The sequence below is a fragment of the Achroia grisella genome, unplaced genomic scaffold (genome assembly GCF_030625045.1).
Source record: "Achroia grisella isolate CSIRO2021 unplaced genomic scaffold, CSIRO_AGI_Agris_v1 utg640, whole genome shotgun sequence".
Taxonomy (NCBI): Eukaryota; Metazoa; Arthropoda; class Insecta; order Lepidoptera; family Pyralidae; genus Achroia; species Achroia grisella.
In genome coordinates, this window is record NW_026712977.1 from 1,757,039 (window position 1) to 1,778,236 (window position 21,198).

Sequence of the window (21,198 nt, forward strand, 5' to 3'; positions counted from 1 at the left end):
TCTTTTATATATACTAACAAAGCCCCTTCCGTCGCAATTATAGCAATTGTTAAGAAGGACCCTATGAACTGGTAAACTGGTTAAAGAACACTGGCACTAAGAGAAAACGTAATGCAATGAACTATAAAAAATAGCTATCAGAATTAATATAGGATATAAAGTCAAAATAGAAAACACCATAAAATATACCTATTGTAGCATTCGCACCAATCCAAGTAGGGGTGACTTTCTGATACATACGCACAATTACGATTACGAATAAAGAACGATGTTCAAATCTCGGCCTAAGTACCTACCTTGTTCTATTGCCTTCAATTATATTTTACTTTTTGATAGTTCAGTAGAAGAAGCCGTTAGTTACAGAGAAGATTTTCAAATTGTCGTAGGTCAGACTCGAAGAGATTTCCAAATTTGAAAAGCCCGATAAATTGTTAATTTACTAAGCAGAGAGAAGGATTTCTTTATTACATTGCTATTGATCTATAGAGACGTTAAACATCACTAACAGATTATCTTTATAATTAAATTTGTTGGTAAAGAATATTTTATATGTTATCAGTTTACCCGCGTCTTCGTCCGCGTGAAATTTAACTTTATTTTTCTAAAATATTTTTTGTTTTCTAATATAAAAGTAACCTAAGTTACTCCTTATTACATTAGCTACCTGCCAAAAAAGTCCCGTCAAAATCGGTCCAACCATTTTAGAGATTAGCCGGAACAAACAGATAGGCAGACAGATAGACATAAAAAAATAAAAAATGTTATTTTGGTATGTGTACCGTATTTATATTCATATCCATGTAGTAAAAAACGGTTATTTCAATATTACAAACAGACACTCCAATTTTATTTATATGTATACATGTTAAGATAAAGACTGCGCAATTAGAAACTAATTTAGTAAAATTACAAAGAGAATGTTCAACTTTCAAAACTTTTGCACTAACTCATGGTCACGTGGTCAGTTTTTATTTTCAGATTTATGCTTTGTTATTTGGGAAATAAGGTTCATTTACAAGATCATGTTAATTGGTTTTTGGCTTGGTAAATAAACATGTATATTTTATATAAAGCCCTAAATTAATCCTTCTAATTCTAATTTTATTCTAATCCTAATGAAACTAAGTAGATTTTTAGTAGTTTGTAGATTTTTTATTTTCTTTACGTTTACCTCAAAATATTAACTTGAACAAGTAATTAAATTGCGTTTTGTCAATAAACTGCAATATTACTGGCCTCTTTATTTACATTACAACACGATGGCTGCAATATTGCTGAGCGCTGGATTAACTTCCTGTAACCAGACCAATAGCAAACAAAAGTGGAGCATTGATGAAGTTTGTATTTAAATAAATATAACTATTGACCGTTGTAAAAAATATATTTAATAGTCAATGAGGCATCCATTTCTCATATTACATTTATAAATTAAATATGATATTTAGAGTTTTTTTTTTAATCATTAAATATTAAAATTTTATTTATTTATTAAATATTTAATGTAAATTAATATTGATATCACAGAAAAATTGTACAGTCCACCTTTCTTTTTATAGCTTATTTTTAAGGGGAATATTCTAGATTTATACGTATTAATTAGTATTCCTATGTACATTATTTATTAGACTTGGTTATATGGACAGATAACCTTTATTTGCTCCATCACACGGAACGTTCAGGGCATGAAAAAATCTACTTCAATAGTTAATATTGTTAAATAACAATTCCCAGATGTAAATGCCTGAACAACTAAACCAGAAATATAGGCATTTATAGGCAGCCATCTATAAACGTCGTCTCCTGAAAACCGGCACATTTTTGTGTATTGTTTCTTATTCTTGTGTAGGTATACTTTTTTATTCGTTAATGTCTGGCATTAAAGGCATCTACCTAATATTAGAGTTCTATTAATTATTCTAGGTTCGCATTATTAGTTGGTGACGTTGAGCCAATAAGGCCATTTCTGTAGTTTACTTTTCGAACAAAAAAATAATTTTATAAATCTGTATCCATTTGACGTTCATATCAATGAATATTAATAAAATAAAACATTTAAAGCGTTCGTATATAGAACCTAATCCTTTTTTGATGTCTGTTTAAAAAGGATGCAGCGAAGAAAGGAACTAAAGTATTCAACAATGAATATGTCACTGAGCTTGGCGACTGGTAGCCGAAGGATAGCCAATTATCCTCTCAAGTCAATTCCACTCCGTCCCACTTTGAAAGCAACGCGGTATATTTTCGAGAATTCATTACAAAGTACTAAATTATCTGATTTCCTCTTCATACTTTCATACACCACGGCGACTCGCCTACGTATACCCAGTGCCGGTAATCCGGATAATGCTAATGCCTAGTAACAAAAAGAAAGAATAACAAAAAAGATTTATTAATAATTAAATATTTTTTTAGTTTTAACAAAGTGTAATCCGAACAAGACAATTAGAAAATTGTAAATGTGATTCGTTTTAAATCAAACATAAGAATCGAAACTAAACCACGAATTTCTTGAGACAACTTGCTTAGTCCGATACCGCGTCTCAACAACATACATAGAATCATTTCATAATCATTAATAAAAAATAAGTATCTAAACATAATCTATTAGTATCTTCCTTTAATATCATTTATTGGAGATAGCATTCATTAATATTTAAGGGAAAATATTTATCTCTTTATAAAACTTAAACGTACACAAAGTTTCTCTGATAAGAATCGGCACATCAAACAGCAATGACGGGACGTCTAAATACTAGACATGAACTTATTGTAACAATACAAATAATGAAACACACACACACTGCGCTTATAAAGTCGTTGTCCCTTCAGTTTGTCTACTTTAAGATCGATAAGGGTGAACAAAATATATAATAAATTGTGTTAGTTTACTAAGCACTTGCGACTATTATTTTAATAAAATTTGACCTGAAGATATAAAGCTATCATTTTTTTAATTTTATATTTTATACATATTTATATATATAATTACCTATTTATATATATCGTTACGATTAGTAGCCAAACTATTGATGGACATGAAAAAATGAGACGTCTACCTCTTAAATAAAAAAAAAAGCTCACCATGTCATGGGTAACAGCCAGTTATAAACACATACAAAATAGTATTATTGTCAAAACTGAAGTTACTTGAACGTGTCAAGACAGGTATAAAGCAGTGCTATCAATACACTACAGCTAACGGCCACAGCGGGTTAGTTTCAATCCCCTCTCCCTCTTCCTAATATTATGGAATTGAGTGCATATTTGTCGCACTTTTTCGTGTCCATCTGACTTTTTGATCACTGTCGACAGATACTGAATACTGAATAGATAATTAGGTACAAATAACGTCAAGTCCCAGATAAGATTGTTAATAAAAAAATATAACAAAAGTTCTCAAATATCCAACGCCAGCTTCGCGTTAGGTTTTTGCTTTTTCAAGAATTTATAAACAAGCTTTTTGCCGCGACTTCGTACTGTTTATGGAGATAGAAGGTAACCTAAATCTATCCGTGGGATGCAATCTATTTATCTTTATTCCAAATTTCCTTAGGATCTGTTGAGTATCGTTTAAAGGTAACAAAATATTTCTTAATCCTTATATCTAGGTATAGGATATAAAGAATACATACGTTTATAAATATTATTTAAACGTGACATAAATAAATATATCTTCATAATAAACATTCCGTTTAATATACATAATATAAACTTGTGTAATTAGCTTTATTGATTATATATGTAGAAGAATAATAATTGGTACCTACAAATCCTGAAATATCTTCTAAATAAACAGGATATTTCTTGGAGAAAATGTAAAGCCTCGCAAACAATTGTAAAAAAATGTTGTTCTTATTATTGAAAATAGCTATATATAAATGTCTATAGATTCATATATAAGTATAAAATTTTGTAAGTATATATATGTCTAATGAGTAGGTATATAGATACGCAGTAATAACAAATATTTTATTGTGAAATTATAAATTCCAGCCAAGCAGTGTAATATGAAATATTTAATATCACAATCGGCTCGTCGCTAGCCTGGTTATGTCCCCATGAGAAAAATCCAGATATTTTAGAATTTATAAGCACAACCGCTCCTGGAGCTAGAGAAATAAAATTTTATTAGATTAATTCCATGTATCAGTTTTGTACTATACAAATGAAACTTATTTATTTAATAACTTCACCAAAGCTATTTAGGAATATTAAAAATATTAACCCCCATAATGGTCTCCCATGCAAAGCACATAAAAATGTATTCTTTTCCAAATCTTGTCTAATAAGATTGGACAAATCAAAATCGGATTATAATATAGGCATAATTAGCAGTCTCCATAGTGTAATATTAGCTATCACCTACGACTTCGTCTGCTTTAGTTGAGATATAAGAATTCATTGAGATCGTTTAGAGTTAGTACTCCAATAGGTAACAATAAAATCAAATAGAATAGTTAACGCTTTGACAGACCCATTATATAGCACCACAATCACTCTAATTACCTTTTGTCGTATGAATCAAAAACAAAGGACCAACAAACAATAATCTACAGTCAGATGTCCATTACATTCAAATAACTAGGCGTTTGATTGATCTGCCCTACGGATGTTTTTACTGTACGTGTACATATTGCAATCGAAAATGCATCAGGTGAGACAGAAACCGTTTGGACACATGAAAACATCCTGCTGAAAATTGCAATTAAATTGTAGAGATATATTTGCGCATCCAGTAACTCTAGTAATTAACAACCTGATTGGTGGACTGTACCGATTTAATATACTGAGAAATACGTGTTTAATATAAATATTTGTTTCAAAGGTTTAAATATATGGGAATGTTTCCTATCTAAATTATTACGTCTTTATTTAATATATTCCATGAATACAGTAATTAATGAAAATGCGTTTACCTTAATAAGATATATGTTATAAGCGAATTGCTATAGCAATTCGCTTAATAACAACTATTCATTTGAATGAAATTCTCTTATTACGATAATGAATTATTTAAAATAACTATGTAGGTACCTTATAATTCCTATTAGCCCATTCAAGTTACACTAGTTCAGAACTAGATGATTAAATGAATCCAGATTTATTTATCTTATCTAGTTATTTACTCTAGGTACAAGAATTGAAGCTAACCAATAATAGAATTGCTTTCCTGGCCGACAGTCACACAGAACTCGTTGTCCCGCGGTTCAATTATAGGTGTCATGATTTGTCTACACTGTACGTGTGGCACAGGTTTTGCTATGTTAGTTTCCAAAACTGTTCGCCTGTAATTATCTGAAAAGGAATATTTTGTTTTAAGGTAGTTGGATTGGTAAATAATCTAACGGGCCACCTATTGGTAAGCAGTATCCAACGGCTATATAGGTGTACATAAACAGCGCTACAGACATCTAGTTACCATGTGTGAACATGTGCTGTTATTACAGAGGACTAAGACGTAGCCTCTTTATCTGTAATTTCTTTACCATACAACAATTAAAATACAGCATACAATGCAAGTTGCTTTGCGGCTAAATAGACGAGACTGACTTACCCATGCAGATCACATTTTACAGTACAACGTATTTATAGACACGTATGTGTAGATTACATACAACCTATTTTCTCACGTCACTACAGCTATTTTCCAAGTTTTCAAGTATTCCAGTTTCAGGCGTCCATAATCCATATTTACATCAGTTGGGCCGTACGCTTGTTTGACACCATAGTGTTATAAAAAAAAATAGAGCCAATTTACATTTAAAGTAAAATGTGTCTAACGGTTTCCTAAACAAGTTCCTAGGGAATCATCAATTTTGAGAAAAGTTGTTTCCTAAATTCAGACGACTAAGATCCCAGACCCAATTTGTTTAGAAGAAAAAATAATTTCTCAAATTGTTGAACAATCAGGAATATCTTCTATGGTTAAGTTATGAAAAACATCTAGCCTCATTTGCAATTTGAAAAAAAAATCAGAAATATTCTATAATTTTTTATTAAAAGCGAACTGTACATTCATTTCAATTGAAAGGGACAAATTATCATCTAATGAAGAGGTATGTAACACAAAGTAAACAATGTCGTGTAATATGTACGTTGCAGAGTATACAGTGTCACCCAACATTGCCGGTCTAACCTATGATTTTAACTATTGTGCGAGGAATTGCAGTGTGCATTAAATTCTCCATTAAAATTGAAACAATAACGCGAGCATGTGGTAATGTGATACATAGACAATGTATCGTCACAGTAATCAATTCCCTTACTTGAGGTTTAAAGGTAGAATATGGGAAATTGGTAACAAGGCAAAATATATCGGTGCAAGAGAGGAATAATGTACAATGAAACCGCACACCTGGCTGCGTGGTCATCGGCGAACACTAATTGGTTATTAGGTTGATCCTCAACAGGTTTCAAATTATATTGAAGTTTGTAGCTAGTAAGTCAAACTTATATAAATTCTATTTTACGTTTTCGATAGTCCATAGAGTTAGAACACCGTCTCAATATTTGTATTCACAAGTAAGCATTGTTCTTGGTGTTTTCGTATAAATTATATATGTCACCAAAAAAAATGGGTAACTCCATTAGTTTTTTAGTACCTACAGTACAAACTCAGTATATGGCTAGATGGCGCTATGAAATTGTAATAGGTTATTATTATTAATATTACTTACCATCCGTATATAAAGTTTTGCGATTCAAGCTCACAATTTCCGTTTTCTTTGGCGTCATCGCATATGTTATTGTGGTCTTTGGCCCATTAGAATTAGATACTGAAAAAGCATACGACGATAATAGCAATCTATAGGTACCTACATATATAGTACATATACATATATAATCTATATTTTATGTAGATGTTCTTAATTTGAGCGCTTAGATTTCAGCGTTACTTTGTTAAATTTCAAAGGAAAACAGACAAGACTATAACTATACTTAAATCTATATATGAAAATCTCTGTATAGTTACGAAAATTACGTAAATTGAAGGTCATGAAAAAAAATCAATATTTATTATTAATAATACTTAAAATACATTAAATTCATTACATAACTTGTTACTTACATTGCCAAGCATGTAACACGTACCAGCATATATGTTTTATATTGTATAATATAATACATCTCTTAATACTGTTCAAATTAAAACTTAATGTTTATGAATTATGGTCGAATTTCGATCAATGAGCGATTAGTAATTATGCCAATCTTGTTACCTATCTTTAAGTAATTTTTATAAGATGTTTTACTAATTAAAGAAATAATTTAATTACTTACAATCGTACCATGTTGACATTATCGCTAGTCTGTGCTCAAACACCCCAATGTTGTTGTTGAGATCATCCTTATTATAACCGGGATATACTAACGCTCGTGTCACATCAGATGCTGTTCAAAAAAAATCATACATCATAAATTAGGAAAGTAGAGCTTCGCGTCACAAAGAAAAATATTGTAAATTTGTAACTGCCTCGCCGGTGATGGATACACCGAAAACAAATCGAAATTATATATGAGATGGCGGCATGCTCGACAACTATCATCTTAAATTGAATTGTAAACTGAAAAATGTGATAATGTATATTGCGTTCACGACAACCTACTGCTATATACATTTGACAATACCACTGACTACCATCTGAGATTAATAAATATCACCACAAATATTAGTTAGGTACCTAACCTAACTCATAGTGCGTTACCTTTATTCAGCAAAATACATTCAAATGACACTTTCAAGAGATAAAATATTAATATAGGTATAACTTTTACAAGACAATTTTAGAAATGTGAAGATTTTTTAAAACTCAAATATCGTTTAATATTTTTAGTGTAATACAATAATTTACACATACCAGACATATGAATAGAATTAATTGACTAGGTTGCATAAATCCATGTGGTAAAAACTGTATTAACAGCAAAAATATCAATGCAATAAGTAAATTATGATATCCAGACATTATATTACCGACATTAGCAAATTATAAAGGTATCAATTGAATTTTATAAAAGTATTTAATTACCGTATATTAAAAGTTACTTGGAAACCAAGATACATTAACTACAAAATGTGTAGGTTCTTGCCTACACATTTTAGGTTACATAATTAATTTTTATAGTCACTTACTCATGTATTGGTTGGGGTTGGTCATGTAACCGACGTTCCACATTGGTAGCAAGTGCGCCATGTTTGGTTCAGTACGTATAGTGACACAGAGTGCAGGCGCCACCGACCATCTCTCTCGAAGAAGATGCGCAACGCAAATGAATTTGACTGGCGTTGTGTTCAAATAAACGACGCCAATTCCCTTAGAGTCCTCTTTGAAACCTATATACAAGCCATGAAATGGATTACTTAACCAACACAAATTTCTTGTATTGTTTTCAAAATATTTCATGTAGTACTTCAAACGAGCTGTATCTGTATATTAAATTTTAATAAGATCACAAGTTACGCTTATGTTACATGTGTCAAAAAATTAGTTGTAATTTTTGTCTATACGTTTTAGTTTCGTTTTAGTAAGAACACTAGTACCAAGTTTCCGGCAACAGCTAGTGTTCCTTTGATTAGAGTAAGTTTTCAAATAAATTCCATATAGTAGGTATACATACAGTAATTACAATTATGATACCACGTGTTGAGATAGTTACGTAATAAGAATTTAAAAAATACAGAAATATTGTCGGGGCAGGATAGGAATATAATACACTCTTTTTTTTCTTGATTAGATCGTGAGTGTGTAGGATTTAGAACAGATTAAAGTCTAAAGGTTTGAGTTTGTCTATAGATAATTTCAGTAACACTTACAGCTTACGATGCAATTCGTAAACGTTTCATATATAATTACAAAACTGTGAATTTTTATTTGTTTTGAATTAGAATTGTTAGTAACCTCTTTACATAATGAACTCTAGAGTTTACGACCAGGCTATCAGATTTCAGCTGTTTAATTGTTTCATACTGTTTCTAATAATTGTAATTTGAAATCAACAATTTTGTGTGAACTATTATATACTATTATTATATGTATTGATATTTACTACTAATATTAGATATATATAGCGTTCCCAAGGAGGGTTGGTGTCAGGCAGGTGGCTGGCCGTAAAACACTTATGCCAAAAATCTTTGCAGTATGGAAAATATGATAATGATTAAATATATATATACATTATTTATTTAGTTTTTTTATTATAGATAGACCTGTCAATTTTAACGTTTGAAATGAGATTTGTTAGCCATCGGGTAAGTAATAGCGTATAAAGAATAATAATAAATGTAATAGTAGTAAGTCCCAGGTCTTATTAGGAAGAAACAAATTCATTTAACATCGAAAAGAATGATATTGAAATAACTAGGTATGTAATCTGAGATGTGACTTTTTTAAAACAATAGTATTCAACATACAAAATACACGCTTCAAAATCCTATGCGTAGTTTTAAAGATTTAAGCATACATAGGGATAGACAGTGATAGCGATTTTGTTTTATACTATGTCATGATGATTTGAAATAAGTTTTAGGTGATATTTTGCATTTGTAAAATACTTTTTGATATCGATGGCAGGGTACACGGGATTATTTTTTAACCATATAAAGGACGGTAACGCGCACGTGACTCCCGGGTGTTTTGGCGTTCATAGGCTATGGTAACCGTTTACCATCAGATAAGCCGTATTCTTATTACATACATTGTTCTTATACTTCTTGTTTCTTATACTATACATTGTTCTTCTTTTATTTTAATATTTATTCATAATTATAATAAATTATATCCTAATAGATTATGTAGTACCTAAGGTACCTAATAGTGTACATTATATGTAATATGTACACTAAACGTAAAGAAAATCTTTGTTTTATAAGTTTAGATTTTTCTTTTAATAATTTACCAATAATATAATATACACTAAAACCGTAATAAGCATAACAAGTCAATTTAAATATTAGTGTGTTTTAATTGAAAGCTGAGTTGAGAAGGGAACTTGACTTTACTTTGGAACCCTACCTAATTGGCGGCTGGATTAATTTACTAGATTTATTAAATAAAATATAGGAAGTTTAGAACTACAAAAGTATAGTATAATAGGTATTGTGCATATGAATGGGAAAAAATATTTTATAAAAATGAATTAATTATTGTTTTATAAGTAATAGATTATATTTGATTGATTTTAATAATTAGATTATTTATTAACCGGTGTCTTTTCACTAATGTTTTTTTAAATTCGTTTATCCCCTCAAATTCATATGAATTTACTCAAGTTTCAAACCAAGTGATAATAGCTCTGAATACCCAATCTAATGGTCGTCAGAGGAATACAAATAGTTATTTCTCTTTTGAAACATTTTTATGTTTATATATTTCCGCGGGCATCAAAAAGAGATCGATCAAAAATTGAGGCATTCATCAAACCGGTAAAGCGAGTAGGTAGGCGAATTTATTTTTACTTAAAAATACAGTTATTTCTGTTTGGTTGGATGTTTCGGCCAGGATGTCAGTTGCAATACATGTAGGTACAATAAATATAATTTAATTTTCAGATACGAGGCGGTAATGGGGAGTCTGGGTGGCTGAAAACATCGTTATGAATTCCCGATAATTTTGCATTGTTACCTGTTGTTTTTCACCGGTTCGACGTCAGTAAAAATTTTTAACACTGCCTCCAGGCTATGTCCACGTATTTAATGTAACGTGTTGTAATACTATTACTTTATATTAATAATATAATACACCCGTAAGTTTGTAAGTGTGTATGGATGGATGGATGTTTGTTTCATTCACGCAAGACCTACTAAATGGATTAAATTAAAATCCATTCTTTTTAAAATCAGTACTTTTTGCGTGAATGAAACAAACAATTACTAATTACAGTCATATAATTTATACATCAGAATAACATATTGGTTATAACATTCACGTAGGTAAAAAATATATCCGGAGTGACGTAGTGTGGTATTCTGTTTTGGCCATTTGTTGTGGGCAAGGGAATAAATTAAGGGTTCTTAAAATCTCTGCTCAAAAGTACAGTCTACTCACTCTAGCTGAGCTCTCTCTACTTTGAGATCTAATAGGTTACGGATTATCAGACACTGAAGTTATTATTAGCATCATAATATGGATCACTGATGTGATGCGCAGCTCCACAGATCGCCATCATAGAATCCTAGTTCATATCTCTTGAATTGATAAGAGAACTGATTGGTTTATATTCAAGCAATCAGTTCTCTTATCAATCTTATCGTCTTTCACTGGTGCCCCGCCATCAAATCTCGTTAACGGAGCCGTGAGCACTATTCCATGTATTGAAAAAAAAACTTGTCACTTGTAATAGCTTGATTTAAGAATATTTCTAGTGGAAGTAAACCGGAAGTGAAAGAAAAGTGGAATAAATTGATTTCAACGCACTTGGGCTTATTGCAGTTAAATGTCTTCGTGTAGTTTTAAATATTTCATTACCACTATGATCAACCAGGCACAAATGGATAAAATAAACAATCACCAATGTAATTATTAGTACGAATGTTATTATAATATGTGTAAATAAGCATTTCTCTCCCCTAGTAAATTTTACGTCATTACTTTTTATAAATTCAGACATATTTGAATGATGATGGAAATCGTTGCGGACTAGAGTAGAATTAAATATACGTGACAGTCGACATCAATCATATTTTAGCCCATACCTACATTTGCAATGAAAAAAAAAACAATTTGATATATTTGAGGTGTTTTGTTCGAGTACTACTCAAATTCAAATTATCAATTAAAAATACTGAAGCGAATGACTCATTTTATAAACATATTATGGTACCAAACTATTGTAGAAAAATTGAAGGATAATAAATAATATGAAAGGACTAAAGTCACTTAAAAAAGTTTATTTTTTATACCGCGAAATGAGATATAGAAATATTTGTATATTTGATTTCGTTATTAAACTAAAGTTTAAGATTTTTAATTACTATTTAATGAAAATATTACTAATTAATATTAATATAAAAGTTTTTACCTGAGAATCTTCTGAATTTCACTATATTTTTTAACTAACAACAACCAAAGTAAGTTATTATATAAATACACAAACATTTTATTACAATAGAGTTTTTGTAATTCTAATTACTGATTCATACATAATTATTAAACTTAACTCACTCGCTGAGCGTCTAGCGTCAGACACCGGGAGCGAATGCCGAAACTGTCAACACAGCGTCTGGACCAGCGGTTCATATTACACAGAATGTGAGCGATAACTACTCGTACTACAAAACGCAATGCGTAACTTTTTCACACGACAGCCAAACTAGTAGTCTGTCGGACTGAAACTGCAAGCTGCGCTACCTAGACACGCCGATACGTCATCACAAAATACAATACTATGACACCGAATACCGATACAACCCTCACCTGTACCATGACTGAGGGTCAGTGCCTTTGTACCTAGAGATTTTATTGCTATATAGGCTGCAAGTGCCCTTCAGGCATTTTCGTTATATGGGTCTACTTTAATCTGCGTTATATGATACTTTGTCTGAAATAACGTATTGTGGACCTTTTTGTTAATTGAAAAGGGTTTTAAAATACTTAAAGCATTAATAGTTTAAATTTTTTTTGCATTTGTCAATAATAATAACTTTTGTGTTTAAATTAATCTAAATCTATTTCTAAATAACATGTCATTTTACATATTTTGAAAATAGTTTAGTATAGGCGTACTAGGATACTTCTATTATTTAAATCTTATACTTTAGATCTGTTTTTCATCTAAAAAACCACCAAATTTAGTTTTCTTGTGCGACGTCTGGCCTGGAAATAATACTGAACATACATTAATTGGACTGAAGCATTTTTTAAATTGCATAATAAATTACTGGCTACACGGGGACACCATTATTTTGTACTAACTGACCCGCTTAACTTCATCTGTATCACACTTACTTGACATTTATTATTATATTTCGTCCAATTATATATCTTTTTAAATTATAAGCTATGCGTTATTCTGATGTATGACGTAAAAAATAAAAAAAACTCTTTTCTAATTTATCTCTCCTATCCACAATCATCCTTTCTGCCTAAAATTAAACTAATGAAGTGCCGTTATATGCGTAAGCATTTTTTGTAGTTATATTTATGACTAAATGTCGCTATTATTTGAATTGCTTTAGCAAATTTTATGATATCCTAGGTTATATAAATTAGACATTTAAATTAGTCCTCGTAAAAAAAATAATTATGAATTATAAGTGTGTTTGAAAACTACTATAGTGACTTACCTTTTATACCCGTATAAGTATAAATTAAGTTAAGGTCTTTTTATCTTTAATATTGCAATCCCTTCTCTGCAATATTTATTTGCAACCTGTTGCACATCACTCATGGATCACCGCTTCTCTCTGATCAAAATCTTCTCATTGTGAAAAGGTAGACCTGTAGCGGCTGTTATTGTGAAGAAATTTATGTAAAACGCGTCTAAGATCAGCTTATCTTATAATCGCGGATAGGTTAACTAATACAGAAATATTTATTTCCGGTCTTAGACCCATTAGTATTTTACCAGTCTGAAACCTGAATACTCTGGAATCGATAACGGGCCAAAAAAAGACCGAGAGGTCAGTTAGCAGTAATATTTTATGTTTGTGGTAGAAGGTTGCGACTTTCGGTGAGGGTTGTATCTTCTTAAAATAATGCATTACCAATTAGTAACAAATTATTCCTGTAATAAAAAAACAATTCAAAACGTGATAATGATATTTCATTATTATGTTTTGAACTGTTTTTTAGCCTACCAAATACATGTAAATATATTCGAAAATTCAAGTACCTACCTACCTTATGGAAAATGGTGACCATTACCACCATTTCAATCGGGTGGCCGATCTATGATCAATTAAATTACATAAAAAATATTTTCTCAATCATTACACAAGTCTTTGATGTCGATTGTCTACGGAATTAAACTTAAATTACATATGTGTGTTAAAAATCTTTAACTATCTTCAATATGTGTTTCCCTATTCGACTTATCAAAGAGTTCGTTATACTTGTATCTTCTTCAATTCTATATCATTTTTATACGCAATGCCAAAATGATTTCTTGGTAGACTTTCTGTTGGATTCTTACCTGCCAATAACTGTACGGGGTTCTTTCAAACGCCTTGTCTTGTTTGCTCTGTGCTACGCTACAGCGCGCGAACAATCGTTCAAAGGAGAGAAATTCCTCCTTCGTCTGGCAGAGCTTCACAGTAATTTATATATGAGAAACGAATCTCGACTTGCTATATTTTGATAAATAAAATAACAAAAATCTAATTTTTTATGTATACTTTTAAACCATATAAAAATTAATAAAAATAGTGTCTATGCAGGTAATCGTTTATAACTTACAAATTACCTACTGATTATAGGCAATATGTAATACAAAGTTACTATTAATGAACACTTAGACAAAAACATTGCTGCACAGACTAATAAATTTGCACCTTGTCACATTATCAATTTATTTGTTTCTTGTTTAAATGTTTTGATTTACAAACAATGTCATTCTGAAACGGTACCAGTGCTAGAGAGCATACCTATAGTCTATAGAATATTAATGTACCTCCATATATATATATTATGTACTCTACCAGATTTTAGGTTGGTATGACTGAGTAACGTAGATTCCATTATTAGATACACTGAAACTGGTAACAATTTACTTGGACGAGGATATAATGTAGGTATTGATTATATATAATGCAGTTATTATCACACCTTTATTGATATAGATGGATACTTCAACTACGAATATAATATATATGTACTGTATAATAGGTATATATTACTTTTGTAATATTTTTGACATAATATTAAAGAAAACGGTTATAATTATAAACCGTAAATACCTATGTGTAAATGTACAGTTTAATAAACTCCACAAAAGCGTTGAGAAAATGTCTTCAAGCATCCAGGAAAGAATTTCATCAAGACAACCTTAAGATAAAGGAAAGGATATTTGTCGATAGGCCATATAAGACGTAGTAATAGAGACTATAAAAGTTATAATAAATAGAAGATAAAGATTAATAATAACAAAATTATACTTTAGAAATGATTCAAATAAATATGTAACATAAATCTTATAAATAGGCATGTAAATAATAATAATTCACATATTTATGTGTATAAAAACATATTATAGATGTAATACGTTTATTAAATTGTTATATAGTAAAGTTATTAATAATAATATTTGGAAATAAATTATTCAAAGACGTCGAATTTGTATGGTTCCCAATTAGGATCGTTCATTTTACATACACAAGAAATGCTATCGACGATATATAAGATATATTTTATCTGTGCTGTACTAACATAGTCAATGATTGAAATATAAATTGTAGTCAGAATGAATATTAATATATTAATTGTTTACTGGAGCAAAGGGCATTTGATAATACAGGCCACCAATAAAACATGTAGCCAGTTAAATTTCGAATTTCGAAGAAAAAATCAATTGAAAATAAGAACTGGAAGAAAAAAGACGCTTCGTATTCTTAACTATTATAAAACAAGAAAATTAAAGAATTATTTGATTTAATATTATTGTTTTTAATAAAATATCTATAGTAAGTGGCCACTTCACATCGGAACGTTTTTGAGCAAAGGTGAGTGAGATTGCTGTTACTTTGCTTACTTCGTAGTGTGGAAGACGTTCTTCCTAGGCGAAATAGTATTTCTTTTTCCTTTTCCAGTAATTATTTTCTTTTCAATAAATACAGTCCACTCTCTATTTTCATTTCTGCGGTACTTATACGGATTCGTAATCCAACACTAATTATATTTTTAGATTGTGCTTTTTTGTCCAAACAATAATCTACTGGTACTTACTATACTATACATTTTTTTTATTATTATTTTTCAATAGAGAGTTGATATTCTCTAAGAAGAGTTTTAGCAATAAGTATGTTTTTGAAAGTTAGCACATGTAGATAATGATATGCACTGCCCAGTTTGATTATCAATTTACTTATATATGTATATATCTCGCTAACTAGAGTTTGATCTTTAGGAGCAAATTGGACTTTGTTTGGGAATGGCCGGATGGTGATCACTATTAATAAATTTGTTGAGTGTTGGTTCTTATTTAGGTATTATATATTGGCACATTACACGTTTTGGATTAAATGTATGTTAAAGTTTTGTTAAGAATTCGTACTCGTCGGATTAACAAATTTAATAATATTAAAGAAGCATTTTAAATACGTCTATATTATTTAACCTAATTCTAACGTTTACAGCAAGTAATTTAAGTAATAAGACTAATTCCTATACATGTATAGTACACAGTCTAATAATACATGTTGTATTATTAGACCATAGGAATTACCAAAAATATTATTAGAAAAAAAATTGCAACTCAGAAATAAATAAATAAGCAGTTATAAGTAATTATTACATTTAAAACAGAGTACGAGATTATAGTAAATAATTGTGAATTACAATCCAAACTGTATTATAATATTTGGCATTCAGAGATCTTATTTGTGCTGTAATGCTCCTATTCCACAGATCAACTTTACTATGTACAGACCTTACGTACCTAGGGAGGTACAGGTATATATACCCCACAACCGCAAAACGCCACAATCTTAATAATATTATAAATGCAAAAGTTTTAAGTATAGATGTTTGTTTGTTACACTTTCACGCAAAAACTGCTGAACGATTTTGATAAAACTTTACAGTATCTAATACATATAGCTTAGGCTATATTTTGTATTAAATTTAACGCGGGTAAAACCGCGGGCGAGGGTAGTAGTTAATAAATCAATCAATATATGAAAACGGAAGTATTAATATCTAATAATATCTTGTCTGTGGTATTAGTGAAATTAATTTAAACACATTTCCAATTAATAAAATTGTGTATATATATATTCAATGTTGTTTGTAGTATTAGTAAAATGAAAACACATTTTCGTTTAATAAAATTATGTGTATATATTCATGGGGACATATGGAACGAAAAGAAGGTGGGTGAAGGGGGATGACCAAAAATGCCAATACAGGCAACGTGTTGCATCCAACGTTCGTCAGAAAAGTAATTATACGAACGTTTATAGAACGCTCCGATGGTTGTGAAAATAGTATTATTCAAATATGTACGTAGAACTCAATTTCAGCTTTGATATACATGTTTATTTTAACATACTCATATCGTTCATAGGACGTTTTTCGATTGTTAATAATGAGGACTAGAGACCTAATTGTTACTAGTTATACCACGTCAGGTTGATCTCCACATGGTCTTCTTGGGAACTGTCGTGCTTAATTCATAGCACGCGTCACTTTATAGTCATATAGTTATCCTCCATGGGGACTAATAACCCCATTGCTAGCAATATACTACATCAGGTTGACCTCCACGCGGTTTCCCCTGCAAACCATCGTGATAAATTCTTGGCGAATTTAATACGTTGGACCAACTGATCTGACTTCATGATCACCTTATCATCCTCCGCTGGTGCCCCACCAGCGTCAACCGTTAGCGCAGACGGGTGCTCAATTCCTTTTTCATCAATAAGACCCGCTCGCCTTTACAGTAAGTGAAGTAAGAAGCTTCGTGAAACGAAATCTGAAATTTAAACCCTTTCTACCCCTAAAAGTATTAAAATTACTGTGATGTAATTTATGGACATAAAAAACTACAACTAAAAAAGCATGTGGCTCTTTGAAATATATTTTACTTTAGCTTGTACAAACAGACAGAGAAAATGGGTTCTATTCCACTTCTAACATCCCTCTGACTCGGTTTTTCGCGTTGTTTTTATATGTACAGACATTCGACCTCTACAGTTTTATTATATGTATAGATTTAAGCGGATTATTTTTACTTCAAATGGCGGCCTACTTAATTATGTAACGTGATTGATATTTGATACGAAATAAAATTTTTTGTTTTGTAATTATACCGGATGAATAATTTTGCTGCTCCAAGGAAATTAGGGCATATACCTACGCTTTATAAATACGCGGTAAAACATTTTAGTTTTGTAATAATAGTCTAAGACTTAAGAGAAAACAAAATATAAGGAATAATAAATAACACTGGACAATTATTAACACAGCGCTATCTAGTCCCACGATAACCATAGAAAACACCCTGTCTGATACAAACAATCCTACTCAAGAATACAAATGTTTGCACCATGCGAGGAATCGAACCCGCGACTATCGGTAGTAAATGATAAATCGCTATTCCGCCGATGCCGGAAGAAGGAAAAGTAACCTTATCTGTTATCCGTCATAACTATACATATTTATAAATATACGTACTATATAACATATAATAGTTCTTATATAGTATGTATATTTATAAATTTTACATGGCTTGCGTGTTAATGCACAGTACAGAGAAGTAGGCAAATAGAAAATTATTTTGCATCATAAGAAATTATTTAGGGCACAACAATCGCCCAGACGTATATATAAGTCATTGTGTAAAGAGGGAATCTCAGGTTTATGCCATTTAATACGTACGCAATAAAGAATATCTATATCCCATTTCAAATTATAAGTTACGTTTTTGTTGAAAAATCGTTTCCTGTAGTCCATGTTCCGTTACATAAGCGCTACTGATATTTCGGGATGTTAATGTACTATAGAGTCACAAAGATAGGCGAATTAAATAATTTCGTATTATAATATACAAACGTACTCGTATTTCCTGTACAAAAGCATTACGAAATTATAATTTCATATAATAATACTGTCTTCCGAAAATATAACAACATAGTGTGCAGTTTGGAGGAGGTGGGTACCTACGTTGCGTTATACACAGATACCGACGTTATGTTTTCTTTATAGCGAGTAATGTGACTATTACTTAAAGACATACTGAAAGGTATTATATTATTAAGGGTTTTGGCTATTGTCAGGTGTTAAGACCTGTAGCACTGCGACCAACATAGATTGAGATCATGCTACTAGAACTACTAAAAACTATGTAAAATATATTTTGTGGTTTATTGTCAAAAAATATTTGAGTGTAATATTTTTATAAACAAGACATTTTAAACTAGTATTGGTTCCGACGGGGGGTTGAGGAGCGGAAGAGGACACAAATACAGTCTTTATTAGGGTTCATTCCCGGGAATTACCGGGAAATCCTTGGGTTCTGTTCCCGGGAAATCAAGCTCGAGAAAAGTCGAGAACTCGAGAAATCAAGTACCTATATAGAAATTAAATTGACGTTTGTTGTATTGCGTGGCGGCACAATAATACAAGATATTAAGGTTTTCTTTCATGTATATTGACGCGATATTTTAATTTTTCCATTTTGTAAGCTGAGTGACCCAAAGAAAAAACCAAGCACATGTATTACGGTTTTCGAAAAACAAATGCATGAGTGAATAGCCGTATAAATTTGAAATAGAAATTTCTAACCATAGAGGAGATATTTAAGATCAAAGTGGCCAGTACAACAAAACGCTAATTTCATATTTAAGAACCTAATATATTTCAGTATTTAAAAAAAAATGGCTTATTCATAATAGGTATGTATAATGTTTTTAAATATACCTACTCAATAAAAGTTTTATAATTAATTTTATAGTTAAATTTTATAATTAATATTTAACAAAAAATGCAGTGGTTTTCGTCTCAAATGAAACCACTGAGTTTTTTGACGTTATTGGAACAAAAAATAAACCAAACGTATAAATGTAAATTTCTCGACAACCCGAGAAGACCCGAGAAATTAACCTCGAGAATTCTCGAGACCCGAGAAATTGAAAAGCTCGAGAAATCATGAACCCTAGTCTTTATGTACTGTAACGTAAAATATATTTCAGTTTTTCTTTATGAAATTTATATCAACAAGTACACAACTTAGTTCGTTTACTGCTCACTAGATGATGCCTAGTACAAAATTCAGACGATGCTAAAGTCTAGTTTAGGAAATTTAGTTTGTCTAGTGCTCATTTGTACAAAATTTAGGTGGAGCTCTTGAGTTATTTATGCTTTTTACTAAAGAGTTAGGTATATTTTGTTCAACGCGATCTAGTAACAACTAAATTATGTGTTGATATAAATTTCCTAAACATGCAAGGTTATATAGTTAGTAAATATCGGTACATAGATCATCTTATATTTTTAATTGTGAACTAAGATGGAACTGAAACTCGCTAATGTTTATATTTTTATTATTATTGACATATTGATTTTAATTAGATACAATGACTAACCATAGTTGAGAATTTTTAGCATCTGAAACAATATAGAAAGCTGTATAGAGATATATATACAGAATATATATCTCTATAATGAGAGTACTCTTGTAATATTTTTTATATGAAAGATATCAATAAACCGCCTTCCAGGGCGGATTTTCACATGTTCGTACCCCTAGGTATTGCAATTCTCAGGCGCCTTCATAAAGAGTGCTAAAAGCATTGGTAGGCCATTGCAGTAAAATTAAAAAAAAAAAAATTTGTTTATTCCAAAATACACTACGTAACATAACCATAGCGGTAGTTCTACTGCATGATACTAGATGGTTCTGCTCTATAAGAATAATATATTTGTTATACTGATAGCATGTACCGAATAAAAAGCTATATTACTATTGAGGATTTCATTAAATTTCCACTCTATGAAACATATTCAAATTATTTTGTGACACATTTTACTCTCTTATGCACTTGCTAAAGGTTAATCCTACACTGCTAGAGTCAAGAATAATAAGCCTGTAGACATGAACGTTGTATCATGGATATCACAGGATACTGATGATATTCTTCATATGTTCCTCTATTATATAGTCTATATTGTTATTCCTAAAACTAATATATTATTGTTTCGTACTATATAAAATCACTCACAAGTCAAGCTACGTTACGAAGAGTATGTAGTGCTTAGCAAAAATAGAAGAGTAGGACAGGTACGCAGACAATTTTTTGCAAAAAAAATTTATATAAATTACAGTGTTATTATTACAATATTCTGTACCAAATTGGCAACTTAATTCAATATTTATATCTGAATAAGTTAGTTTTATATTAGATTAACAAGTGTTAGATATAAAAGTTAGTTATGTCTAAGCATCGAAACATAAAATAATAGTAAAGTCCAATGTTAAATGTTATAAAATATAAATAATTTTGAAGCCAAAGTGTAAATAAATATAGTTTTTCATGTGAAAAATTAT

The 21,198-nt window shown here is 30.5% G+C and overlaps 1 protein-coding gene across 1 annotated transcript; it reads right to left on the reverse strand.

The window, feature by feature from the left end:
* Positions 1-3,956: 3,956 nt before the first annotated feature.
* Positions 3,957-11,631, reverse strand: LOC131849331 (uncharacterized). Its single transcript, XM_059199371.1, has 6 exons — positions 11,415-11,631; positions 8,135-8,335; positions 7,282-7,392; positions 6,678-6,776; positions 5,152-5,295; positions 3,957-4,109 (listed from the first exon to the last, which is right to left on the reverse strand). The coding sequence occupies exons 1-6, from the start codon at positions 11,605-11,607 to the stop codon at positions 3,970-3,972; spliced, it is 888 nt and encodes a 295-aa protein (XP_059055354.1). The 5' UTR covers positions 11,608-11,631; the 3' UTR covers positions 3,957-3,969.
* Positions 11,632-21,198: the final 9,567 nt, after the last annotated feature.

Coding starts and splice junctions, on each gene's coding strand:
- LOC131849331 (XM_059199371.1), bottom strand. CDS start 11,607: ATGTCTGAATTTATAAAAAGTAATGACGTAAAATTTACTAGGGGAGAG. Junction 5,296..6,677: donor CAAAACTTTATATACGGATG/GTAAGTAATATT, acceptor ATTCCTTTTCAG/ATAATTACAGGCGAACAGTT. Junction 4,110..5,151: donor GGAAAGCAATTCTATTATTG/GTTAGCTTCAAT, acceptor TTATTTCTCTAG/CTCCAGGAGCGGTTGTGCTT.